General features: G+C 40.0%; 1 protein-coding gene across 18 annotated transcripts; it reads right to left on the reverse strand.

Moving 5' to 3' along the window:
* LOC114878784 (tropomyosin Per a 7.0102) lies at positions 1 to 27,391 on the reverse strand. Of its 18 annotated transcripts, none has more exons than XM_029192963.2 (10): positions 27,248 to 27,385; positions 24,501 to 24,666; positions 24,089 to 24,214; positions 14,956 to 15,089; positions 12,687 to 12,804; positions 9,487 to 9,557; positions 8,201 to 8,276; positions 7,555 to 7,617; positions 6,404 to 6,473; positions 22 to 805 (listed from the first exon to the last, which is right to left on the reverse strand). In XM_029192963.2, exons 2-10 carry the CDS (start codon positions 24,612 to 24,614, stop codon positions 723 to 725), a joined length of 855 nt encoding a protein of 284 aa, XP_029048796.1. In that variant the 5' UTR covers positions 24,615 to 24,666; positions 27,248 to 27,385; the 3' UTR covers positions 22 to 722. The 18 variants fall into 18 exon arrangements, with proteins under 18 accessions (XP_029048792.1, XP_029048790.1, XP_029048796.1 ...); XM_046288558.1 differs by lacking the exons at positions 22 to 805; positions 7,555 to 7,617; positions 9,487 to 9,557; positions 12,687 to 12,804 and adding exons at positions 1,225 to 1,821; positions 7,248 to 7,310; positions 8,697 to 8,767; positions 13,213 to 13,330 and having other exon boundaries at positions 27,248 to 27,389; XM_029192962.2 differs by lacking the exons at positions 22 to 805; positions 9,487 to 9,557; positions 12,687 to 12,804 and adding exons at positions 1,225 to 1,821; positions 8,697 to 8,767; positions 13,213 to 13,330 and having other exon boundaries at positions 27,248 to 27,387.
* Positions 27,392 to 27,849: the final 458 nt, after the last annotated feature.

Below are 27,849 nucleotides of genomic sequence, written 5' to 3' on the forward strand. Positions count from 1 at the left end.
ATCTGGAAGCTCGAAACAAAATGAATTTTTCTTTTTTTTGGGGAATGTAACTGGTTGGATTTGTCCAAAACCTGTATACGATAAATCTAAAAATTGATAAAGATCTATAAAACAGAGAGCTAGAAAAGAAAGGCCTTGAAAATAGCCTCAATTATTACAAATTTTGCGCAAACTATCGGACTCAAATCTACGTCCTGCTATTTAAATTTTCTATTTCTTACATTATCTCAATCAATTCCTCTTTCTTCTCTCTCGTCTCTTTAAATAGAAATTAATATAAAAATTACCATAATCTTACTAAAGTGTCACAGCAGAGACGGCCGTACCAAGGATCAATGTCTCAATTCATCATTTCAAATTGCCATTGTTAATTCAATGCTAGTCAGGATTTCCTTTCTCTTCGTTTCCTGATTATTTGGCTAGATAGAAGAATTTCAAAGGAAAGGTAGAAAATAAATGAAATTAATAGAAAAATCTATGAAACAGACTACTTCGAATATCCATCGAGCGTTTGACGCTGTGTAGGTGTCGCAGAGGAGACGCCTGGCGTCGCGTCCTCTTCGTCCTGATCGAGAAAACCAATGCTCTTCGTTTCGGGCGTCGTGCGATGAAGGGTCTGCGTGCTGGCAGTGTCTCTTAACGTAGCGTGATCTGTCCTTTGTTTCTCTTTCTTTTCTCGGTTTAAATAACATATAATATGTTTATACGCGTGTACGTGGCTGCTAATATCCGGCCAGGTCGGCGAACGTCTGATCCATCTCGTCGGCGATCGCTTTGTACTTACAGCGCTCGTTTACCACCACGTCTGCAACGCAAAAAAGGAAGGGAACAAGGTATTAGTCGGATGTGGTGTTAGAGAGATTGACGTAACCAGGGGTCAGGGTGGGCTTGACCATTCCGAAACGAGGACCGGTCCCTCTTGACAAAAATAAAGGCTATAATAAAATTAAACAACACCGGTGAAGCAATAAGACCTGGCCCCCACCTTAGAAAAAATCCTAGTTACGTCAATTAGATGCCCAATTAACAGTACCACCTGAATTAGTTTGATTAGAAAGAGAGAGAGTGTTATTTCGATTCAGTCGATGGAGTCTTGGTTGATTCAACTTAAGGTTTAACGTGGGTACAGTAAATGTTTGATGACTATTTCATTAGTTGATTAGTGATCAGGTCTCAGGAAGAATGCAGAACGCAGGGTGGTTCTGGAAAAAAGAAACTTTGCTGTAATTTCTTTGTAACTTTATTTCAACTCATAAATACCTAAATGATTTTTAATAATACAGTATCGTAGTATGGTTGTCGACATACAAGTAATAGAAAAAGATAAGACCGTTTTTGATTTCTGTATAGGGTTCAATCTTTTATTCGCCTGGTTTACAAACAAATCGACGATGCGATTACTTACCGAAACAACAGGTGAATCATTGCGAAAGGAAGAAAATAGAAAATTATGTGCTGTTTAAAAAAAGGAAAAGATAAACAGAAATGATATAGGCGAGAGAAGCTGGAAAATAAGGGTTGTTTGTCGACGAATTAAAAAGAAAAGAAAAGAAAGGAAATTGATTAGGAACGCGGAACGTAGTTCGATACGATAAATTACACGTAAATAACAAATTGGCTAAATTTGTTTTTGAACCATGATTTTTTACGCATATCTGGTTTAGCGTTTCTTGGTGACATTGAATGCCCAATTAACTTGGACAGCCGATGGACACGTACGATCGCCGACTATCAATTAATTCTTCTCGATCAACTCGGTGAAGGTGAGGTCCAGGTCGTCGCAGATGTATTTGTACTTTTCCTTCTCGTGTACAAGCTCGTCTGAAATGAAAACGGTGTATATTAGAATAATTCAAAATTAATATACCGATTGTACCACTGTTATCCTTAACAAATGAGATTTCGTAGAATCCCTTCACCGTTTTGTATTAAAAAATGAATATGATTCGTCGATGAAAATGTTCGTTCTTTAACTCCTTACGTGAAATCAAAAATAAAAGAAATATATAACTCTTTTAATGTCTAACCACGAACTGATATTTTTACTGCGAAAAAACCACCCTTAGAATTCTAAATTTTCCTCTCCAAAAATTCCGTGTAAGGAGTGAAAGTGAAAAATGCAAAAATGATGTAAAAGAAATAGAAAAATGATTTTTCGCAAGTAGAAGAGCTGTTAGAAGTTTAGCAGCCAAGTAAGTGGGTTAAGGAAGCTCGCAAGTAACTTACGGATTACGCGTGTTAAGAGCAAGCGAGATTGTGAGAAAGGTATCTGTATGATATATATATTTTTTTGGTCGAAGAAGCGTTAGAGGGGTTGGTTAGTGGCTCGTTAGACTCCATAGAGTTCCATGAATGCCTGATCCAAGCCATCTCCGATCTCCTTGTATTTCTCCTTCTCAGCCACCATTTCATCTGCAAGCATTCTCAATGTTATTCGAAGAACGTTCGTACTCTCTTCGATAGACTGTCTTACTCCTGTTCGAGTAGATTTAGCAAGATTTAAGCATTGAATATGGTTAATCTGTATCAGTATAAGCTGTCAAGGATCTTTGAAGCGTGTGGACAGGAAGCGGAGTTTGAAGCAGATTGATAGTTTTGGGGGGCTGATGAGTGGAAGCCTTTGTTTAGTTCTGATGAATTAAATTGATGTGTCTGTGCGTTATGATATTGTTCGAGTTATGATGAAATGAATATTTTTTTGAACGAAAAATAAAATGGTTTTTAAATACCTTTCATCGTACAGATTTAGTTCCTAGACTAGATTTATTCATTTCTAGACTAATTACTAAATCCTGAAATTTTTCTAATCAGTGATTCGAAAGAATTGAGGGAGCATAAAATAGAAAAATATTCTGAAAATACAAATTCAAATACAATTTCTTGGTATCTTCAAAAATAATAAAGATACATGGTCTGATCCTATGTAAACTAAAAGGGGAAAGGGGTCATGCAAAGCAAAAGGACTCTGAAGGAATTCTCGTAAAAATAGCATAGAAAAAATATACAAGCAAAGTGTACTCACCATTTTTCTTTGATACGTACCCCACTGATGGTCTTCCGGTACATCTTGTGGGGCATGCAACAGCTATACGCACACTCACGCATACACACAACACACAGAGCTCTCTAACACATCTTGGCAGCGTGTGTTATCGCGTAGACACAACGGAGTTAACAAATCCAGGATTAATTATTAGACGAAAAAACAAAACACGCAACAACAAAAACAAACACGCAGTAGTTTTTTTTTTTCAAAATTAAAATATATATTATAAACAGTTTTATAATAATAGCAATATATATATAATAATAATCATTATCATTACAATGATATTAGTGTTATTTTATCGTTCCATTCGTTTTTTGTATTAATATTAAGTAAATTAATAAACTAAAAAACTCTCAAGTGTAAACCCAAGTGATTTGAGTGTTTCCTATTTTTCAATAGTTTTTCGTTTTCCTCTCGCGGCATTCGTCGGGAAAAACGGGAATAACAAAAAATTTTCATAAATCGTTATTAACGGCGTAGGACACGTGGACTCCTAATTATTGTGCTTTCTTAATTTCTTGTAATCACACTATCTATATCTCTCTCTCTCGCATACTTACACACTTTATATACCTTTCTCTCTGTCTCTATCACTCGATTAATCGTAATAATTAATTTCCATTCGGAGGAGGATACGTATGTCTCTCTTCGGGTGTCTTTCAATAATCTCGCCTTTATCGAACCAGAAAAATTTCATGAAATTTTGCGAAGTGCTCAAGAAAACTCATCGTTTCTCGATGTTAAATAAATATTGCACAAAAGCATGCTTGGAATGTTGTGAAAGACCAGCAAGATCCTTTACTTGGAAAAATACCCAAAAGAGGACAATGTTGCAAGGATAATCGCTACAGGGACGAAACGCGTCTATTATCAGGCAGTTTGCACGCCTCGTCTCGATTCGGGCCGCGTTTTACAGCAATAAAGAGGAGAGATGTTTCGCGCGATATCAAACTATAATTCATCCAACGAGACGAGGCATTAAATGCGTATAAATTCACTCGAAGCAGGCTCGGATCAGAGTACACAAACCACGACCGAAACGTTTGAAGAACTGGAAACAACTGAGCTCCGACCCTGCGTGGAACTTATGAATTTGTAAACATATCCTGACTCGTCTCGTTGGACGGATTATAATGCAAGACGAAGGTACATCGCGAAATGAAAGTCCTTTGTCCCTTTCTTTCCTCCCTTCTTTTTTATTTTTTTTTTTTTTTTAATTTAAGCGACGAATATGTGGAGGCACGATTGGTAAACGTTGAATGAACGCAAAACACGTGTTTCGCTCGTTCGCATTCAATTGCTGCGTTTATTTTGGTGCAGGTTCACCTCTTAGGAATATTCTCCTGAATTAACCCTTTAATTATGGAAGCATGTGTTTTAATTAACTACACTCTTTCTTTTAAATCGTCGAGGATTAGTTGGAATTTTGGATTTCAGGAGCTTTCTTCCTTGAAAGGGTTCTCCGTCTGGCAGTGAGCGTTTGAGATTATCACGAATCAGCAAACGAGCGTGGAAGAGGGTAGAAAATATTATTTGTCTGGCGAACACACGATGTTATTATTTTAAAGCCTGTTTCCTACGTCCTTTATTCGCTGGATTAGTAATTGAAAAGTCACTTTCGTTAATCATCGATCCAATTAACACCTTCACAGCCGACGAATTCGAAAGATTAAAAGAACGCGATAAAAATCATTGAAGTTTTAATAAATAATTCCTATCAATCCTATAAATGTTATTTGATTATCCAACTTTCGATTCGTGAAAGGGTTAACAATATAATCGAACATGGTATTACCATCGAAGGCTATGAAATTGTTAAAAGTGTCCACAATACCAAACGGCATTACAAAAAGTAAAAAAGAATAAAGGAAAAAAAGAACACAATTATTTCCAGACGTCAAACAGAAAACTTCAAAATATAAAGAGAAACAAAAAAAAAGAGAAAAGAAAATACAAGACTTGTCGTTCCTTTGATAAAACCGCACACCAATCCTACCTTTCTACCACCCTCTTCGTCATTATCTTCTCCGTCGATCTACGCTTTTATATATATATCTCTCTCTCTTCAATTTAACGCGTTTTAGAACACATGCATGCAAGAAACACACGTATACACGCACACAGGCGATAAAGAAGCGCTGAAAATTGGGCGCTTGGTTTGATGGAGCGTTTACAATGGGAGATATGAGTTGTCTAGCCTAAAAAGAGACCGCGCGATTGTTGTATTCATTTTTTTTTTCCGGTTGTTGTCCGTTAAATGTTAATGGTGTGCACCACAACAACACACAAGAAAAGCGCTCGAGTTGAACAGCGTTTTCAGCTTTTTCTGTTTTTTTTTTTATTTCTATTATCATCCCTCCCCAGCTCTTATCATCTATATCTCCTCGACACGTTTGCGTGCCTATCATTTTTCCTCCCTTTTATTCTTTTCTACGTTGTCTTTTTGTCGCTGCTGTTGTTGTTCTACTCCGAAACGTATTTTCATTCGAATTTCGTGGTGTATATGCTTTTGTTATATCGCGTTTCGTGTATCTGTCCGCCCACGAGACGCGATCTACATGTTCTGGATGTCATGCAGGGTGGCCTCCATCTCCTCCTGGAGCAATTTGTTTTTCTCTCTCTCAGCGGCAAGGTCGTCTGGAAAGATTACTGGTTAGAGGGAGGCTGTACACCGCGTAATCAGCCACTATCGACTCTTGTCGAGGGTTCGAAAGAGACCACGACAGGGTAACGTAAGATACATGGCACACGCCAAGAACTCCTTGCTTTTTTATAGGTCATCGTGTTTGATGCTGTTAGGGTATTTCATTTTGAACACTGGGTTTTTGATTTTTTTTTTTCTGGTTTGGTGAGCGACAGACGTGATCTTCTCGTAGGGAGAAAAAGAAATCATTGATTTTGAAAATTATTATCTTGAGGAGTATTAAAAGGAGATCGATGTTTTGTTCTGTTTCTTCCTAGAGAATAGAAATGTGGATGAATTGTTGAAAATAAAATTTACATCTGAACCAATTCTGAAATGACTGTCGTGCAGAATTTTGTTAATACACAAGCGCACTCAGAGCAAACGGGGTTGTAAATTCAAAACAAGGTATGTTACGATTGTAAAACGGTGATGAACGAATTTCTGATTAAATAGTCTTACTTTTCAATAATCTGCTCCCTTTGCAAATCTCTCTCTCTTTCTTTCTTAATCTAACGAATATCTCTAATGCTAGAATCAAACTGAGCTAAAGTAGTTAATGAAAGAATATGAAATAAATTTCTGGATGTTTAATAAATTGAAGGTCTCCATTAAAATAATTCGCGAACGATGGTACGCGAAACGAATAAAAATGCCTGATGAATACGCACCTTCGAGCCTGTCGACCTCCTTCTGCAATTTCTGCACGGATCTCTCCGCGAACTCAGCGCGAGCTTCGGCCTATGATAACAGGAAGAAGACGTGTAAATATTTAAAAATCATTATACGTAATCATGTGATTTGTCGTCGATTTTAAAATTTCTACGTACACAGAGCAATTTCGTGCACAATTTGGACGTAATTTACAGAGGCATATTACGCATATGTAAATCAAGTTCAAATTCAAATGAAATAATAATTCATTGACTTTCCTTTAATATTCTTTTAAAATCGACGGGTTCAATCTAAGTATTAGTGAAACTCCACTCCATGCCATTATTTTATATTCAACGAATAATTTAGTAGATAATAATATTAGTCAATTATAAACACAAGTATAGTCTCTATCGTTAATTGAATTTTAAACACATGAAATGGAACGCTCAAACACGCTCGTACCTTATTACGTGAAATTACTCGACACAGATATCCTTTCATGGTTCATGGACCATTTAATTAATCGAATCAGACCGTTAACAAAGTTTCCTTCCCGTGATTATACTCGCATTGGTACTTATGCGTAATATTATGTAAAATTGATGTGTGACTGAAGAATAGAAAGAATAGTGTATAGTAAAAAGAGGAAAATACCGGTGCAAAAAGAACAATGTGTCCGATTGATGTACAAATAACAAAGCAAAATATGTATAAGTGAAAAATAAAATAAAATCGTGATGTTACAAAATACGTGTATAACGAAAGAGAAAGTAGACTGATTCTATGAAAAATTTGTACAGAAACTTTCATAATAAAAATTTCCTCGAAGTTCCTACTTCCGGTTCGATCATCGCTTACCTCTTTCAATTGACTATCCAGAATCTTCACCTGTCCCACGAAAGTCTCCTCTCTTTGCGTCGCCTGTGTTTAGTCAAGCGTAAAAAAAAAAGAGAAAAAGACGAGCTTTCGTTAGGTTTGCAAACTTAAATAAAAAAGATACATTCAAAGAAAGAAAAATGGAGAAAGGGGTCGGTGATGTACGAGCTGTTAATGATTTTTAAGTGAGAAGAAAAACGACGGATGTAATTTTCGCGACGACAAATCACACACACTCTTTGCAAACTGATTAGATGCAAATGAAAATACACTGTCAAAGGATCTGTACCTCCTTTAGACGAGAGGTAAGGGTCTTAATTTGGTTCTTGTACTCCTCCTCGCGCTGGTTGGCCTATGGGTTCAAGCAAGGTGCGAAGATTATTCGAATGTTCAGAGAAATTTTTCACGTGTTCATCCATCAAGTCCCGTGTTCACGCTTTTATTACTCCTTTAACCACGCTCGTTCCTCTCTTTTACAACGAGTGACACGAGCAAAAACCCTGCTGTCGCCAACTGATTTCGAATCACCGTGAAAAATCACCGGGACTATTTCACGCGTCGCTAGAGACGCGTTTTTCTTCCTTCGATTTCGTCTCGTCATACTACTTTCGCGACACGCGATTTTCTTCAAGATTCTTCTGAAGATTTCGCGACGAACAAATCGAGACGTCAACGCGACTGCCGCTTCAATTATTCAACCCTTTGATGACTCGAACATACAGTTGATGAAAAGTTAAAGGGAAATTGAACTAAAAATTTTCTTTCATCGCGACAACAGAGTGGAAATTTTTTAAAAGAAAAAGGTAACGCGTATTTGTCGCGGTTCTTACGAGAAATGAATTCGAAAGGGAAAAGAGAAAGTGAACAGGTATATATATATATATTTCGAGATTTTATAGGTACTTTTTGTACTGCAAATCGTTCCAGATACTTACCTTCTCCTCAGAGACCTCGAGGGACTTCAAGTTGTTGCCAACCACGCGCAGTTCCTCTTCAAGTTCGACGATCTTCCTGTAAAACGAGGCAATGGTTAGCAATGGACGGAGATCGTACTTTCGATTCCTACCTGAAGTGTTTTCTTTATTTATTTTTGGGACGATGAACAGCTGGTCGTTTTTATTTTATTGTGATATTAATTAAACTCGATAAATTAAGAAGTTATTAGAGACTTGGGTGTAAGAGAATAATTTTATTTAAAAGGTGAATTTTTGTAGAGGGCTACTAAAATAGAACAATCTTTAGGAAACTAATACAAAATGGAATAATTTTCAAATAATTTAGTAAAGATATTGATAGACGAATTATTATAATTAATTATAATCGGTAATTGAACAAATTTATCTTGACCAGCGTTCATTTTTGTTAAACAAGCGTAAAAGTTGAAGGATGAAAAACGGAAGGAACAATTCATGCACAAACTGAACCACCTACCCTTCCGAAAGTTCAGCCTTCTCTTCGGCACGCTCGAGATCCTGTTCCATCATGACTAGTTTTCTGGCAACCTGTGATCAACAGCCACACGTGTCATGCGACAAAGCAAGGATGTAAGGGCTTACAACGAAAGAAATTTAAAAAAAAAAATGAAAAAGAATATGTATGTTATGAACGCATGCAAAACATCTTCTCCATCCTCGGTCGATCTGCACGTCTTCTGCTACGTAATTTGAAATTCGATGAAATGAACATTCCTAAAAACCTGTTCTCTCATCCAACAGAATGAAACGAATCGGTAAACATACAAATATAAAACAAGGTAAAATCATATTAAAGATCACTTTTATTAACGTTTCATTCTGTTGGATAAAGAATGACGGAGGAGATCTCAGTCAAGAATCAAAAGTAATCTCGGAATTTTAAATAATAAATTTTCTAAGTACATAAAATTATTTTATGACTCAGATTTCCCCTTTGCATAAATGAATTTAAAAAAAAAGGTTATAAAACTAGCAACAACCCTAAAGGGTTCGCAAAAGAAAACGATGGCAAACTGAAAAAAGAAACACACATAACAGAAAACGAGTGTTAGATGACACTTTCACACGTGGTTCAGTTATCGTCAGTAACGAACAGGTAACACACGATGGGTGTGTGTATCGTGCCCTGGTGACGCGACAGGTGATTACAATGTGTGACGGAGAAAGGGGAAAGAAACTCGCTTGCGGGCAATCGATTTGGTTAATGCTCAAAAAAGGATGCCTGCTGTTTAAAAACGGATGCTTACGACTCTCCGGCCTCGGCACGTTCTTCAGCACGTTCTAGATCGGCCTCAACCATGGCCAATTTACGGGCGACCTGTATAAACCACACATACACACGGTTTCACCTTATGTTCCCTTCTGACAACCCACCCTAAGTTGTACACACGGTGTCCCATAATGACATAAATCGCTTCTGATTGAATTTCAGCACTTGGAAACAATTCAAATAGTTAAGTAGAAAATAAGAATTATTAAAAATAATTTTTCAAATAATAATCGTTTGAATATTTATATAAACCAAATTTGATATAAGTGGAAAATAAGGAAAAATAAAGAATATTTCTCAAGTGATAAATCCATCTCAAAAATAATTCCATTTATTATGAGACTCCTTGTATACCTCAATCTCTTTTGTTTCTTTGGCTCGCCGACATCTGGGCCAAGATCGACGATCTCTGGTCGTCGATCCACGGCCAAGATCGGTGATTTCGCGATGACTTTGCTCTACGACTGAAAATCTTTGCCCCTGGAAGACGTTCTACTTCCTTTTGCGTCTGTTCAGCTTCCTTTTCCATCGCTCGACTAACCGGTCTTTACTACGGTTTTTACAACGTTCGAACCTGGTCACGATGATTAGAAAGAAATTTGGATTCGAGCACCGTTCGAAGATGATTCAGAGGAAATATTCGTTTTGCAAAACATTTCGCACGATTAATCCGACGTTCTATTTTCAAATAAATCTGGCACGACGTACCGCGGGCTCGGACATTATTATTTCAAAAGAGAAACGCCCACTATCCTTGACCAAGTGAAACGAATTCGAAGAAGCCAGAGAGACGGAACGACGAAGCTACTTAAATCAGTTTTATTCCTTCGCAAATATTCTCTAGCTACTCGTCCCGCTCGGTTAAAGGGTTAATAATATTCCGGGATCTACCGTGCGTCCCATTCGCGATGGAATCGTAAATATCGAGGCAACGGAATACCAACTGCGAAGAGAATCGAAAGAATTTATTTTAATAAAATATTCTAATAATTTTTTTATTCAACTCTGTTAGAGTAAAAGGGGTCACCCATTGTATAAACCGATAAGTTTCGTGAACGACACCGAAAACGGAACAATACCATTTCGTGACCAGTTGCCGAGCACGTTCGGACAATCTCCATCGAGCAAACTTCCAGTCGTAGAACGCGTTTCGTGAGGAAAAGAAGCGAACCGATAAGAACGGAAGCGAGAAATGCTCGGTTCGCGCTCGTCGATCGGCACGAATCGATGCAACACACACGAACCGTTCAGGCCACCGTAGAGATCGAAGGTAAAATAAAAGTTCGATCAACAGATCGCTGCTGGAATGTACCTTTCGTTCGTCTCTACGACGACCTTTAGTTCTACGCATGCAATCACTCTCTCTATCGTGTGTAAACGTGACGCAACCCTTGAGCAAAGATGATTAGCAAAGATATGAAATAAATTTTGTTTAACCCTTCCACGGAAAACGATGAACATTCATACTAATATTAATGAGGTAAATTTAGACGGAATTCCTGGTTCGACCAGGGATTTGCGTAACGCTTAGACATTTCAAGAACTGGAGGGTCAACGATAAGCGATTACTGTCGTTAAGAGAAAACGGAAAGAACGAATAATCGTGACACTCGGTTAGCCTCGCCTCTCGTTGCTCTCGAGCTTCTGTAATAATCGTTAGGATGTAGTTAGATAGTGTTAGGATAAGCGAAGAGACTTTGTATGAATTAGAAAACACTCTGACACGGTGTCACTGCAATCAAATTGTTAATGAACTGCAAACAATTGTTAGTCGTCATACTCGGTGTTAACGTGATTCCTGGTGATATTTTTTTTTGTAACTTTGCTCGTTAAGGGGATAGGACACGTTGCTAGGTGGAAATTACAACGATGATTTCCTCTGTTGGACACGGTTTACACCTGAAAACCTTAACAGGTTTGCTGTCGCTTAATATTTGCAACAGGAAACTTGTGTTAAGTATTTTTATTTGACGAGAGAATTAACACTAGAACTACAAAAGGGGTAAAAATGAGTGGTTTCCAGTTTGTTACTTTAAATTATAAATTTTATCGAGGTGATTTTGTTGTAATGTTATGCTGGCTGTTATCAAGCTAAAGAATGAATGTATATATTAAATTATGCTTCATTTTTTATATACTTAATAATCTACATTATTTTCAACTTAAAAATAAGTGTGCAGCAAACGTCGGTAGTTCTAGTGTTAATGATCCTTGCAACTTCCACGCAGCCACGCGACAACCACCTACCATAACAGATGGACGGATTTTCATAGCTACGATTACGTTCCGAATTCCAGAGCTAAGACGATTAAAAAATGAAAAGGGAGGTGGTTCTTTGGACAAAAGCAGCACCATTTCATCGCGACGAGACTCGAACGATAATCTCGTTCGTATCACAACACAGAGTGTAAAACCATATACATTATTTGCGATGCCAGTTTCCGGTTTTACGAACCGAAACAACACGCGGACCCAACAACCACGTCCACCCTGATTCGCGGCATGATTTTGCTAAACTAAATCTTTATTTTAGAAACTGGCACTTGAAACTTATTTGTCGTTTTTACTCCAACAAACACTTCTTATTTTCTTTCTTTTTTTTTTGGAAATCACAGATTAAATCGCGGTCAAAACACGTGACACTGATGTTACATATCCGTACATGTATCACCACTATTTTCTTTTTTCTTTTTTTTTTTCGTTATTCCCGAACTTCTCTCTTTTTTTATTGTAAAAGTCGCGAGGAGAGCCACTGCACTTCTCTTACCCGTTTGTTAATCACTTTTCTACTCGATGTAATCACAGACGACCGATCTGATATCATTTTCAAAACACTTTTATCGAACTAAAACCATCAACTCTTTTTTTTTTTTCTATTATCAAATTTTTCTAGAGGCAATATTTCTTAATCGGGAACGCGTTAGAAATTCGAAGAAAGGATCGATCGATAAATCGAACGATTGATTTTTGATTAACTCGAAAGAGAGACAGGTATGGTGTACCGTGGCAGGTGTCACGGTGGTATTTCGAGCACACAAAGAGAAGACAGAGAGTTACGGGGTTAGGCACTATCTCGACTATCAACTAGGAACCATCGTCATCGTTATTATCATCGTTATTTTTATCATGATCATCGTCACTGCAGCCATCACGCTTGACAGTCGTGGGCTCGCGAACCTCATCGTATTTCTTGTCAGCTTCTTCAGCGAGGAACCTGGCCTCCTTCAGCTGATTTTCGAGGGCGTCCATGCGCTCTTCATCGGCCAAGCTGCGATTCTCGAGAATCTTGCGGGCTCTTTAATAATTACCACAAAGAATCGGGATTAACATACTTCGCGAATAAATAAATCGATCGAGATGATGAATTTCTATGTTACATTATCGCCGTACTCGTCCTGCGAGGACGAGAATTCGATGGGGAACTGGTCGACCGCTCTGCTCACCTGCTACCTGCTCGAAACCTGATTCCTGGAAGGATTTTACCTGCAACAACGAATTTCTGATCCACCCTGACAAACCTAAGTTTTCTTAAGAAATTTGGGAAACTTCTATTCTCGTTTTTGCATTCGAAGTTCGACAGAAAAAGGGCAAGGTAATCGGGGAAAATTTATGAAAGGAACCACGGTCCGTCAGAATGGCTAGAAATTCACTGTCGAAGGGACAGAAAAGATTTTCTTTTCAGTTTCGCTGGTACATGACCCACCTCCTCGTATTTTTTGTCCGCCTCCTCGGCGATCACTTTAGCGTGTGCTAGTTGCTGCTCCAACAAGGATACCCGGTCATCTTCCATATTGGTACGGTTTTCGAGTGCCTTGCGTATCCTAGCGATCGATTATCATTCGATTTTTAGCTTCGATTTGATCGCCGTTGAAAGAAAGATCATCGACATACCCGAAAGAATACGTTTCGCGACCCTACTACAATTACCTTCATTTTTCAAACACCATTATCCTTTCATCATTTTTTCAAACAAATAATCTACTTTGGACTTTTATACGAATTGAAAAAGTAATAATAATTGATACTATTTAAATCCCTCTCGTAGAAAATTAATTTCTATAGTTTTTTAAATAAATTTCTTCCAAAACGAATAAAAGTATAATTCTTCAACAGCATGTAACTTGTGCAATATCTGCGAACTCTCCGCTCTTATCACGCTCGTACCACGACAAAGTACCGCAAACGTGTTATCATCTTATCAAACCGCGATATGATCTATCCGCCATTTCAATGCGTTCGCGATCCAATTCAACGCAGAGATCTAGATTCGTTGTGGAACTTGAGAATCACTACTTCGACGATCGATAAATCGTTATCGAGACAAACAACAATCGAGCGGAGAATTCCGGGAAAGTAATCTCGAAGTTCTTTCAACGTCGAAAGGTTAGTCCTATCGATAACGCAATGTTCTTTAAACGTCAATTGATGATCGAGAGAAAGAGCGAGCAGTATGATCAATACACGTCATTTCTTCTAAAGATAAATCTCATTGATCATTGCATTCGATTAACTATATCGTATAAGGATTTATAGCTATCTAGGAATTCCAAAATTTTTAATTCTTCATACTTTCGTTAAATACGATACTTTGTATCAAAATTGTGCAAAAGTTGACAAATTGAAACGAGCATTTATAGGTGTCAATAATAGTAAACAAGTTAACTACACGATTTCCTGATACGTGGTAACGATTGAACACCCACTTCATGAAATTACTATAATAACTGCTCTGTCGGCTATCTTACGCTTCCGCGATACCTGTAATTACGCCTGCGAGCATGTTCGATCGTTAGATAAATAGAATTCGTTCAGCTTTGCATTCGGTGCACTATTAATTGTGAAACATTACAATGCAGTATTGTACGAACGTTTATAAATAGAACTGAATGGGTAATGCGTATTTTTTGGGGCTGCTCGCTCTTTCGACTCCATTTCTATGAATATCATTGTTAATTTTGAGCATCGTACGACTTTTGTTAAGGAAAAATTCATTATTGTAAAGGAATTTTGACATTCTTTATGAAAATGAAATAATTTTTGATTCTAATAATCTATGATAGTTGGTGTGACTTACACTTCCTTTACAATAACTTGATCCATCAAATAGAATAAATAACAGCCCCTATTACCTCTAAAGAAACTTTCCTCAATAAAATTCCTTTTCATTCACCCCTTTTTTTCCATGAAAGATTACACGTCCAACGATTTCAACCCGATCCGGTCATTATGAATCAAACTTTCACTGAATCGATAAAATCGTACACAAGAAAGGCTATTATCTTCCCCATTGAGAAATACAGCAGCCTCTTTTATAAATATCCGTTCAACGATGCAATTTAACGTACTTTCGCGTGGAGGATAGCGTGACGGATATTTATAAGATTTGCGTGGACGTACGATGCTCGTCATCCAGAGGAAACGTATAAAAATTTGGTGCATCTTTTACCGTTCGCTCTCATCTGCAGCCTGCGACGCCTCTGCTAATTTAGCAGTGGCGGTAGCCAGGCGTTCCTCGGATCTCTCGAGATCCTCCTCCAACAATTGGATACGACGATTCAGAGCGGCTACTTCGGACTCGGCCTGTAACAAAAAGCAGAAAATAATTTTAGTATGATAAAAATAACACTATTCATGATCTAAATTCTCTACGTTGAGTAACTGCAATTACTCTTAACAGTGCAGGGAATCAAAGTGATTGCAATCGCGAAACGACGTGTTTAAAATGAAACAGAAAGAAATTAAGATTCATAGGAAATAAAATAGGAGAGCGAATCAAGGTCTTCGCTTCGCTCGCATATCAATGACCTATGCTTCCTCGAGAGTCTCGCGTGCTTATTGCATCAACCGATTTAATTGAACAGATCACCAATTTTCGCAGCATCTGCTCTGTGCGCTCTGTTCTCGAAAGAGGAACGTTTGTCACGATCGTAAACAGCAGTTAAACATGCGTATTCGTATTCAATTAAAAGCACGGCTTAACGCGACGCGGATCGAATATGTCTTGCGTGAAACCCGATTCCGAATAATCTCGGTTAATTAAATTCATACGGGTTTCTATTCCACACTATGACGTGATCTCATGGAAGAACGACCATGCTTTCTTTACAGATCTAACTATTATTCGTTCATAGAATTTCTGTATAACAAACCGAAGGATGTAGCTAATGAATTTTGATGATAACAACTTAATTAGGCGTACACTGCATGGAATCGAGGATTTTTGTAATTAGGCTGCGTCTTAATCGCTGTATCTTTGTTGGAAATAATGATGATTAACTAGTTATTTATAATGATTATGTACCACCATTTAATTTGAACCGATAACAGCTGATTGCGGCGAAATGCTACTTTCATGTTTGTTTTGTTTAATTACGGTGATAATATCATGTACTTTTGTGTTATCAAACAAAACTTATCAAATCAGCCATTTGAAATGCGACGAGTTAAAAATTTCATATTTTCAAATGAGAACGAAGGAAATGAATGAAAATAAAGATAAAAATGATCCACGAAACGCAAGGGTTAATCGAATGATTCCTTAATTAAGACACGGAATTGAAAGTGGTCGTAAAAAATAGTCTCGTGGATGAGTTACGTCAAACGAAACGAAACGAACCGTGCGCCTTTACAAATGTAAATTACTTAACGCTCGATTACGCGTGTATTCGTACACTCGGCAATTCCAGGCCCTTGTCCTCGTTACCAGCTGCACCTGCGCCGATTGTGTACCGAGCGGATAAATCCTAATTCATCGCGCGAGTACTATGCTTTCATGCACGTGGTGCTCTTCATCAACCACGCATCAACTTCGCATCCGGATAATTCGACACGCCCGCGTTCTTGCTCGCGCGATGACGCGCGAAAAACGATCGCTAAGCACTCTCCACGATGACTAATTCGATGATGATTATCTTGTATAGCGGTGAAATACTTTCAACGCATTTTTTGTCGTCTCATAATCAAAAGTTTATCATTCGGTAGCTAAATTAAATGAATCGATGGAATCATACGATTGATGTATATCATATAACTGGCCTAAACACAACTCTAAATTTTGATAAGATAGATAAACATGTCATTAAGGAAAATTAAATTGGTACCGGAAGTGGAAGTATTTCAAAGATTCCAAGGTCAGTTTCATTTTTTCAAATGGAACTGTATATTTTTGAAAATGTCTATTGGTACATTTTATCATGCTCTACAAAAAAGTGTTAAGGTACTTGGGTCGAAAATTAATTAGTTCAAAAGTTATCTTAGGGAGATGAAGGTCTCTCCCTAAGATAACTATTGAACTAATCAATTTTCGACCCAAATACCTCGACACTTTTTTGTAGAGGATAAAAAGACGCTTCGATTGACAGCAAAAGAAATACATATCTCCAAAAAAATTTTTTTTATTCTCTGGAACATTCTAACTCATCATACGCTATACTTTCGGTCCCGTGTCTTCGTCACGATCAATTACCATATATCAATCGTACAATGTATTTAGAGGAAATCGACACGCCCACGCATACTGGCGAACAGGTAATGTTGGTAAGTATGCCAAACTTCCGGTAACGATCACCCTCCGTTGCCTCCACTGCGTTCCGTTAATTCGACACGATATACAACTATCGTTCGTGAATTATTCGACGAATCTTACTATCAGAAATTTCGGAGAAATTCGATGTACGTAAGTTGACACTCTTTCTCTTAACCAAGATAAAATAGATAAGACAAAGTTCGTGAATTTTCGACAATGTCATTGCAAACAGTGTTATTAAGAGCGAAGCAACAATTTACATCGAAACGTGACGATATTTAAATGTTTATTAATAAATCTGCCCTCGGTATGGGGGCAATCGATGATCCATTATGTAAACTGTTCAATAGACGGCCACGTGCTGTGTCGTACGTAAGATCACTTTCACGGTTCGCGCTAAATCTGTCTCTGCCTCGGAAATCAATGAACCGAACACGTCTGCGAGCCGTGGGTGAATCGTTACTGGAAACAATGTGAACGATACGGGACGTATCGTCGGTTATCATCTGGTTCTATTAGACGAAAGAGTAGGAAGAAAAAAGTAGATCATAGAACGGCAGTACACTTCATTGCTCGGTGACAAAAGCTTGTTAGTGAAGCTTCAATGAGCTTCTATCCATTGGCCTTTTAGGACGCATGTAACCACCATAAAGGTACACTGCATCCACGGGATACAGTGACATTTTTCTGAATTATTGCCAAGGTTGAAAAATCGTTGGGTAATCGGTAGGAAAATGGTTTCTGTTGGTGGCTGCCGATAATCTGATGGTATTCTGATTCCAATAAATTAATCTTAACCCATTTGCTACCACGATCCCCAAATGGGGATTTGAATATATATATAAAATTATATTAAATAAAATGTTGAATAAAAATTTGGCAGTTAATGGGTTAAAACAATTACCACTGGATCGCTACGAGATTATCTGAACGGTATCGCGTATTTACCATCATCGTCTACGTTTTTTCCCCCAACAAACTCATTCCATAAAATGGCACGCAATGCGCTAAGAACCGTCTCGGTTACTTCATTAATCGATAATTTCTCGGTAGCTTGCCACCGTAGACGAACAGGATATTAAAGTCTACGACAAGGTTTCCTAGACACCGGGGGTTAAAAAGGTCCCGAGAAAAAAAATAAATTTCGGTATCAACCTTGAGTCGCCTTTAAAATGTCACTCGTGTAAATAACAGCGACGATGCGTAGAAATGGTCGGCAAAATACGTTGTTCTAAAAAAGGAACAACAATTTCGGATGCGTAAGCACGCCTCGACGCATCGTCATCGTACTCGAATTTCCCTAGGACAGACGTTCGACGTCAGAATTTCAACGATTCGCATATTAGTGTCCTTGTACTTTTATTATAATAAAATAAACGTAAATAAAATTAAAATTTTCAACGATTATTCAAATATTAGGATTAACCCTCCAACTCTTTCATTCTTCAACGATTTTCGTTGAATAACCCTAGGTATCGAGGGTGTTTGTTCTAGCTCATATTCGATAGGATTAGGGTAGGCAAGTACGCACCAAAGTCAAACTAACGGGGTTTGAAAATCTTTAAGCTATTACTAACATTGGCATAATTAGGATTTTTTCTAGGGGATATAGATTTTTCTATTGCAAGGCGATAATTCTAACAATAAAATTGCATTCAGAAATCAATGCACGATCAATTGCATCGGCAATCCGTCTGTTTCTATGTGAACGTACACAAACGTCAGTCAACGTTAGAGCACGAGCGAAACGTTAGACCCCGGTTAATTCAGCGGTAGTTTATTAATTGGCCTAACTAGCCATACAACATTTTCAAATGCACGGGAGGATCGTTGGCGACCGTGAGGGTAGCAAGGTGAGTTTTCAAGCCGGTCCTCGTTGTATCAAGAATGTCTCGAGTGCGAGTGGAGTCGGTGTGTCCCTTCTATACACTCCTGCTTGCCCTCTCCAGAGCCGCAACCCACCAGCCTGACGACGATGTGCCTGACACTATACGGATCGATCCTATAACCGTGTGGACGCCGGCTACGTTGTTTTATACGATCATCGAAACGAGATTTCCTTCCAATTTCTCTATCGACCCACCGCCAGCTTTTCGAAACTAACGAGGGACGCGTTCGATCCGTCCGTCCCTTTCCTTCAACGCTATATACCCTCTCGCGATGCGATCGATGCTTTTCCAAACGAATCCCATGAAGTTGAGCACCATATTTCCGGTAAAGACAAGCCGCGAAATGTATAGTATGTGTTCGCGATGAAATTAACCGCACAAACGACCGAATCGCGAAACGACCATTGTTACCTCACCGAATGTACCGATTTTCAGCGATCGAATTTTTACTCGAGAGTATTTCGACGAAATTCACCTTCCCTCGTCCTTCGTTTCTGTTCCTGTCTAAGCGCCATGAAGGAATCAAACGAACATACGAAATACCGTACAGGTTATACGGGAATAAAATCAAAGTAACCGGGATAAAAGAGACTGAAAGAGAAAACTATCCTCGACGAGTATATTGTACTTATCGAGCAAGATGTTCGTGCACGGGGAAAACGAAGGTGGTCATGAAGCAACTTCTCACTCACTTCCTCGCGTCGTATCACTTCCACCTGCAGCCGCTTCTGATATTCCTCGCACTCGTCTTTGTACTTTTCCATTTCCTCCTTGGTTTGCCTCATCTTCTTCTTCAGCACGTCGAGAAGGGTGCCCTGCACTTGCGTCGACATGCTGCTAGAATCCGCGTGTGTAGCGTTCTCTCACTTTGTTACAAAAACGCCGCGATTACGTGTTTCGGACGCGGATCGAGCTGGAACTCGGACGACAGACGAAAATGTCGAGAATACGAGATAACCGGTAAACACGACGTACGAGAATTAAGTATGTCGTGGTACGAAAGGTAACCGGTACCCGTACGAGAGATAGAGTTTCGTAGACTCTGAGCTGTCGTGTACTGGCGACCACTGGCTGCTGTTGACTGGAAAGCAAGATGGCTGCCCCCGGCCTGGACGCGCATGCGCACTACCATTGTCCGCGCGTCAAATAGTCCCTTGCCCTTAACGATGCGCAATCAACGATATTTTGTCAAAACAATGAAACAATTAAACACGACATAATCATTGTTCGAATGATTTTCGTACGATTATGAATGGGGTTACGGTGATTGAGTTTAATGACTGTATGGTTTCCTTTTTACTATCCTGACCGCGTTACGAAGCTTGATGCGCACGCCAAGTATCGCTACGCCGATTGACGTGTCGTCGCGCGCAAAGCCCCGGAAATACCGCGCCCGTCCCGAGCGCGCCCAGTCATTCGAATGGACGCTGGACAATTCATACGTTGTTTCGCTTTTTCTGCTTTTCCATCCGCATCCGAGGGTCGATTCGCCACGACGATGATAATGTTCGATTACAAATGCAATCTTCCCTCCATTAATTGTTTCCCATAACGAATTTCTCAATGTTATTGTCTACGAATAAATAAGATGGACGGGTGATGCGTAAATCTGAATAAAAATTGAGTTCAATGGCATAACCGTTATAGGGGATTAAACGGTAAGCTTTAATGATAAAGAAAGTATCAAAGATGAAAACTGTCATTACCATATGCAAACCTTTAATACCAGGATATTAAAGTTGACACGGACTTTAAATGTAGACTGAGATACCTTTTATTAAAGTAAAAGCACCATCAAAAAGATATGACGCAAGCGTAATATTACCTGTCCCTATATAAGTGTACATTATAGTTAAATAAAATTTAATTCTAAACGTAATAATTGCTAATGTTATTAGTGTATCTTGTAAACGTATGGTATTAAAAATACTATACGTATTCTTGCGCACCTACATTTACGCCGACCGCAGCTCCACCTAGCGGCCAATGTTCCTACTTAAATTTAAACTGTATGCAAAGCCCGGGTTAACGTCGAATTAAGAACAATCAACGAAACTTGAATGCAATTCCAAGACAGCAGTCTAAGTTGCATCAGTTATGCGAATAATGTCGGTACAGAGGGCACCACAATGATTCGCGAAAAATCACTGAATGTGACACGTAAATATCCTAGATAACCGGTAACGGGGTTAATCTGTTTGAAAGGTCAACAGACGACGTAAAACGTGTTTCAAATTCGTATGCAATACGGTATGAACATGCGGCAATGGTGTTACATGCCGTATCGTCGTCGGTTTAAATGGTCGTAATAAAGCGGATTTGTGGGAGCACGTTCCGGGAGCAAGGCTTACGCAATGCCCTCTTGGAGTGCCGAATAAAAGACCTCTGGATCGGTGTACAGCCGTCACGTATTTTTAGAATGTTGACGAGTGTTACTCGTGTTTAGTTAACGTACACGTCAGCGGCGACAGTGCCGGGTGGAGTTTATTATTAAAAAGCTTTATCGAAATCTAAGGAATTTCCGAGAAAAAGTGAAGGAACTGAAAACATACGGTCGTTATGTTACTTTTGAGCCGAAGTGTACGGATAATCGGTGAACTGATAATACTTCCAACTTTGGAAGTGTTGCAATAACTTGCACAGGCACGTCATGTATAACCAAAAGGCGGGGCTTATTCCAAAAATGAATAAGTGAAAACGCACGTCGATGCACACTGACGCATAGGTTAATAATTAACAGAATATACGGGCTTTGAAACACTTGAATACTATTTATCGTGACGGGCAAAAGAATCACGCTTAGCCCATTGTCTTCGTTCAGTAACCCTAACAATAAGTGTTCTTTGTCGGCCGATCGTGGATCGTTAAGCCTCCGTAAAAGAAGTCCATTGCAGCTAGAAGTGCTCATAATGGTCGCTTAATTATTATTACACGGTCGCGACGAGTAATGTATTATTCATTGAACGCGCGATAACGCGAGCCGATTTCGATTTCCAGTTGGCAACGAGAAATTAAGGTCTTTAATCAGGCCTTTCTCTAATCAGTATTCTGGGACGGCCCAGTAATTTTCCAGAATGAATGTATAGAAAAAAAGAGCGTCTAATTAAAATAAAGAAATTAACAAAGACGCATGTTTTTATGCCTTCGATTGTAAGCAACATGTGATTTAATGATTCGTAACGTCATCGCGGGTAACCGCTAAGATCACCTAACCTAACTACGAGTATTTTTATCCGTTCTCCTCCATATAAGGTATCGAATTCATGAAGATCACCTCGTCCAAAGGAACGACGGTAAACTGAAGAAAGGAACGTCAGATAAGTTAAGTATCACGGATAACCCGTATTCGAGAGAGAAAGCGAGATTTCGATCGATAATTGCTTTTCTTTATCGAGGGACCTCATGACCCTTGAGAATCTACTCTGACCGACGTCAAAGTGCGCCAAGGTCACGTCATGCGGTGACCTTGCGTCATACAATACGGCTATGTATGTAACCCGGGTGCATCACTGATGTATCATGCGATACTGACCCGTTTCAACTGGTTCCCCATGATATTCTGCAATTCGTTCCTTATCAGACTGAATTTCATCATCGTGTCGCTGGAGAATATGGAACATCCAAAGGCCAATCCGGGATAATCGGCGCATCTTCGTTTTCGTCTTTCTCTTTCGGCCTGTACCTCGGCCCGTTCGCTTGGACATCTCAACTTAGCAAGTTCGGCAAGTTCCGGATCCTCCTCGACGTTCGTCGACTCGTCGTCGGAGTTGCCGTCACCTCGAGCCCTCGCGACCGCGTGCTCAGGCTCCGGTGATGTTTCTTTGCTTCTAATAACGATAGATTCGTCTCCGCATATTTTCTTCCCACGTGCTCTCGATCGAGGCTTGTCCGACGGTTTGATCTCGTAGCTGTCAAAGCTCTCCTTTTCGTTTCTTTCACGTACGGACTGTTCGCGTCGTTCGTCGATTACGTCCAGGCTACACTGCGCGAGCCTCTGTCGGACGTCCTCGTCTCTGTCATCGTTCTCGAGATTATTCTTTAAATTGTTCGCGTCTTCGTTGGTGGTTGCGTCTTTAGCGGGTATCGTTGCCGTCGGATCGCGTAGCCACCTCGCGCCGACGATCGTGGGTATTGTCACCGCCTGGGAACAGTCCGTATCAATGACATTGCTCTTTTCCTCGAGCCTCGGTGACGTTGCAGTAGTTGGTTGCTCGTTGTTAGCGATCGTCGTCTCTTTAACGATATCAGCAGGGCCACACTGCGCGGGTCCTCTGCTGGAAGCGTCGAGACGTCGGCGCGTAGCGTGTCGCGGATGATGCTGATGACCGCGACGTCTCGTGGTCGATGTAAGAGCTGGCTCCATACTACGCTATCCAGCTGCCAACCCTTTACCAATCTCCTTTGTACCACTATGTTTTTTTTTTTTTTTTAACGTGCTCTAAGCACCACCGTTACTACCACCGCACAAGGCACACCGCCATCTTGTCTGTCACTGTTCGTAACACGTTTCTCACCGCGCCACGCATACGTCCTTCTGACTATCCGTGTGTTGCGGCCGCACACATACCCTGGCAACAGCGAAACGCATGCACGAGAGGAGACACGCTGGTCTCCGCTCTCTGCACCGTCCTGGTCTGATTTCTATCTTGCTTTCTCTCTCTCTGTCCTTGTCTATTCCTCTATACGCGATTCAGGTTACCCCCCACCAACTCATCCTATACACCGACTCGAAGTTTGCCGAGCACCGCCGTACGAACGAAGCGGAAGCTGCGCGTACTAACGCTCGACTGGGCGCTCACTTCGCGGGGAATCCGACTCGTTCATCGTGGCGCGCATGCGCACTCGATCGACGCGGCATCTTACGGTCGGTAAACGTCACCGCACCGTCGGTAACAACACGATTACTGATAAGACTTTCGGCTTTACGAGTGTTCAGAAATAGTCTGGTTTATCTTGTAAATTAAATATTTTTTACTCTTCCCTCTCGAAATATTTGTTCAATGAATCATCTGATTTCCTTGTACATTCACCAAGTTTAAACTGTAAATCATCCGATAGGATAATGTACTTAAAAACAATTCGAAATATAAGATTTATAAGGGAAATATGTATCAACGGTTGACGAATAAATTATTAAAAATGAATAAATACAATCAATGACTTACGTTTTGTAACGCCTTGTCCTTCTCCTCCAGCTTAGCATTGACCTGCATGAGGGCCTCTTGAGTTTGATCGAGTTCATTTTCAATGGTTTGGATCTTTTTCTGCAGGGCACGAGCCTCTTCCTCCGCCTTTACGAAAAAAAAAAAAACAATTATTATATTAATAATTATGTTCAACTATTCTTGAAGAAATAACCAGAACGTTTATTTTTAAATTTCATGGCGTATCAAATGGATACCAAGACTCCAGATCTATAATTAAATTTTTTGAACGATCGCCAATTCAACATTAAATTTTTATTACAAGCCGGTGATTTCACCGCTATTTTTATTCTATCTTTTATTACCTCTTTTTTATTGACCCGTTTATCTACTAAATATAATGAGCCTAGATCTTTTGAAATTCATCAATTACCTTTTCAGCTCGCGCGTTCGCATCGCGAGCTTGCTGTTCGCAGAGCAACGCGCGATCCATCGCGTTGTCCTTCTCCAGCTTCATACCCTGCATCTTCTTCTTGATCGCGTCCATGGCTGCGGTTTCGTTTCTTCACTCGTCCACGAGAAAATAAAGGGAAACTTATCTGTAACAACAACATAACATTTTCTCATGCAAACTTATCTTCATCGACTTTTTAATTTTTTTTCCCCCTCTTTCTATACGGGGAATGCGATCAATTCACAAGGAAGTCAACGATCCGAATGTTCCAAGATTTCAATGACCGTGAGACGATCTATGGACTCAATTAACCGCGACCTATGTTAATTATTATTTGTTTTTCTTTCCGCTTTACGTGCCATTTCCTAGATACGATAATTGCCGTGGAAATTCCGTGGATCGTTCGAAAGGATTCGTGAATGTTCCCTATGCGGGCAGCATGCATCGAAGTATAATTAGCGAACGACCGGATATCCTATTTATAGAGGCAGGTTCTTGCTCAAGATGGCCCGGGCTCTGTACCCCTGTCCGTATATATAAAATCAAACGTCTTTGCTCGCGCCTCTTCTCTTCCTCTCTCGTGACGTCACATGCTCAGGTATGCGATCCTCCAGGACGAACCGAGGCGAAACGAAAGGATCCTTCGTTTTATGCGCTCGTTTTACCGTGCCGCGATACGGCGAGGAGCAGGATAGCCACGAACGGGTTAATTTTCTTCAGGGTAACATTCCAGCCATTGTTTTTGTCGATGCTGGATGATTTTATACAGGGAGGTACAATCTTGATACGTAAAAGAGAAATTGAAGAAATCATTTTTCTTTTAACTCTTTGACAGCTCAATTTGAAATGCACGTTGCATTCGTGTTACTGGATGGATCGCTGCATCCGTGCCGTTGCTAACCACCGCTCAAGATTTCTGACTCGCCGGTAATCAGAGATGGTGAGCAAGCAACGAAAGTACAACGGAATTCCAACGACTTCGAAGAAACAGAAATTCTAGACACAATCTTACCACTGAAATTATATTACTTTGTATCATCAGCTTCTACCGTTACTCTATGAACTTCGAACCCTTTTTAAATGAAATTTAATATTTCAAGGAGCGCTGTATTTGCTTAAGAAATACTGATGGCTTTTTGGAATATTTATATTTAAGGATGTTAATTGAATTCCGGGGTATACGATGAAAAACGTCGATGGAAGTATGGAAAATCACGGATTACGTGGTCGAAATAACATCGGTTGAAAAATAAGCGGAGCTGCCGGATTCTGAGCCGCGCGTATCAGAAGAGGGTTATTTTTACCCGCAAGTGGAGAGGGTGGTATCGTCGCTAGCCGAACCTTTTCGGGTTACGTGTGGCTGAGTTTCGTTACTCCATTCGGTTCGGTGTCTTGTTACGCTGCAAAGATCCTCCTTCTCTATGAACAAATATTATTGCGAATAACAATCTATAAATGTACGAGTTGAACGACATCCTTTTGAATTTTCTCCGAGCGGTGTCGGAAATTGGAACACTAATTTTGGCACGATTGAGAAACTAAATTTCTTCGAAACCATGTCGAGCCACAAATTATTCTCCGTTTTACGTCCTTCAACCTATCGCGATTTCCAAATAAAACATTACCATGTAATGGTACAAAGTCTGTTCTAGGATGATCAGATGCCTCGTTGTTCCTCGATTGTTTGCGAACAACGCTGAAGATACCGCGATATTTTCATTCGTTTGCTACGGGAATCGGTTATCAGTAAGCATTCTGAATAACACCGTCTACGGTATCGGTACTGTTCGTAAGAGAAATTCCTTTCGTCTACGTAGCGAGGCAAAGAGATCGGTAGTCTGGGACAATGTTGTCACAGCGGTTACGCGTGAATGCCTGAAATTTTTCATGAGTCACAACTTTTCTGACAGTATTTCGTTGTGCCTTCGATTACTCGACGATCAAGTGCTGCGGGCCTGGACTTACGAAACCACCGTCGAAATTCGCATAACGACAGGTCGAGTCGTTTTTCAGAATCGTCATCCTGGAATGCGGGCTGTTTCGGCAACGTTACGGCTACCGTTACAGAACAAGCGACTGAAATCCTTAGGAAAGAACTTTTAACGATCCTATGAGTTAGAAACAGATCAGAGTACGAGACGATAGAAATTGCTCGAATTTATCAGCTCCTCTTGATCTCCGAAGCAAATCTCGGTCTACCTGCCAGATGAACCAGAACGCAGAGGTTCAATAAGCACTATGCATTTAGAACGTAGAATTTAAAATACTTAAGAAAGGAAAGCTTTCGGTGATTCAATTAGTGGGAAGTGGATCAAATTTGAAACTACAGAGTCTGATTCCTTGCGAAGGAGATCATCTAGGTGAGAGACTAAGTGGAATGCAAGGAGTTCCAGCGCTATTCGATAGTATGAGATACTTATAAAAGAAGAACCTTGGATGATCAATGCTCGAGACACTTGGAATTTACCCGTTCCTTTGATATCCAAAATCAAATCCAGGTTTACCATCCGGAGCAACCGTAGCGAATCGAATCCTTGTTCCCTGGTCAACGGAAAGTTCAACCCTCTTCACTTCGCTGTCCACGAAAAACACCTCTCGATCACGTCACTTTCCTTCACTCACTCGTGGAGTCCTGCGAGCGGACTCGGTGAAACGGCACGAGACCAGTGGAGGCGACCGACGTTACGGACGAGAGGAAAAAGAAATGTATGCACATGTTTACTCACGGGGTAGGTATTCAGGTTCGTTCGTCGTCCGGGATGCGTTTGACTCGCTGGCTAAGTCTCGACTGGTCGGTTGAAAGCTTCGGTTACGGTCGCGTTCGTGGCTCCCACCTTTTCGCAGCTCGGAATCGTAAAAGACGACGGTGACGTTGTACGGCAGGAGGCGATTCTCTCCCTACCATTGGTTCACAGTGCCCCGATCAGAGTTTTCTACGTACGGGCCTGTGAAAACGTACACCGTCGCGAAATTTATCTTTAGAATCGGCGACGCTTCGACGCCGATCAACAGGACCCGGCTATTTTCATGTCCACTGGAGATCTGGTTAACCAACGTGTCCGCGAGAGACAATGGGCTCTTCTTTGGCTCCATTCTTGGGATTGTAGGATTCGTCTGGATTGGTGAGGGATGTTTCTGCTTGCTGGAAGAGGTTCGAAGAAAGCGTTGAATGATTTATGAGAGAATTTTCAGTGCAGAGGAAAAATAATGTGAAAAGAGACCACGAATATTAAGCATCATTAACATGGGATTACATGGTACAATTCTTTTGAATCGTTAGAAAGTAATCGTAATTTGATAGAGAAAGTAAAACAGCTTTACACAAGAT

The sequence above is a fragment of the Osmia bicornis genome, chromosome 13 (assembly GCF_907164935.1).
Source record: "Osmia bicornis bicornis chromosome 13, iOsmBic2.1, whole genome shotgun sequence".
Taxonomy (NCBI): domain Eukaryota; kingdom Metazoa; phylum Arthropoda; class Insecta; order Hymenoptera; family Megachilidae; genus Osmia; species Osmia bicornis.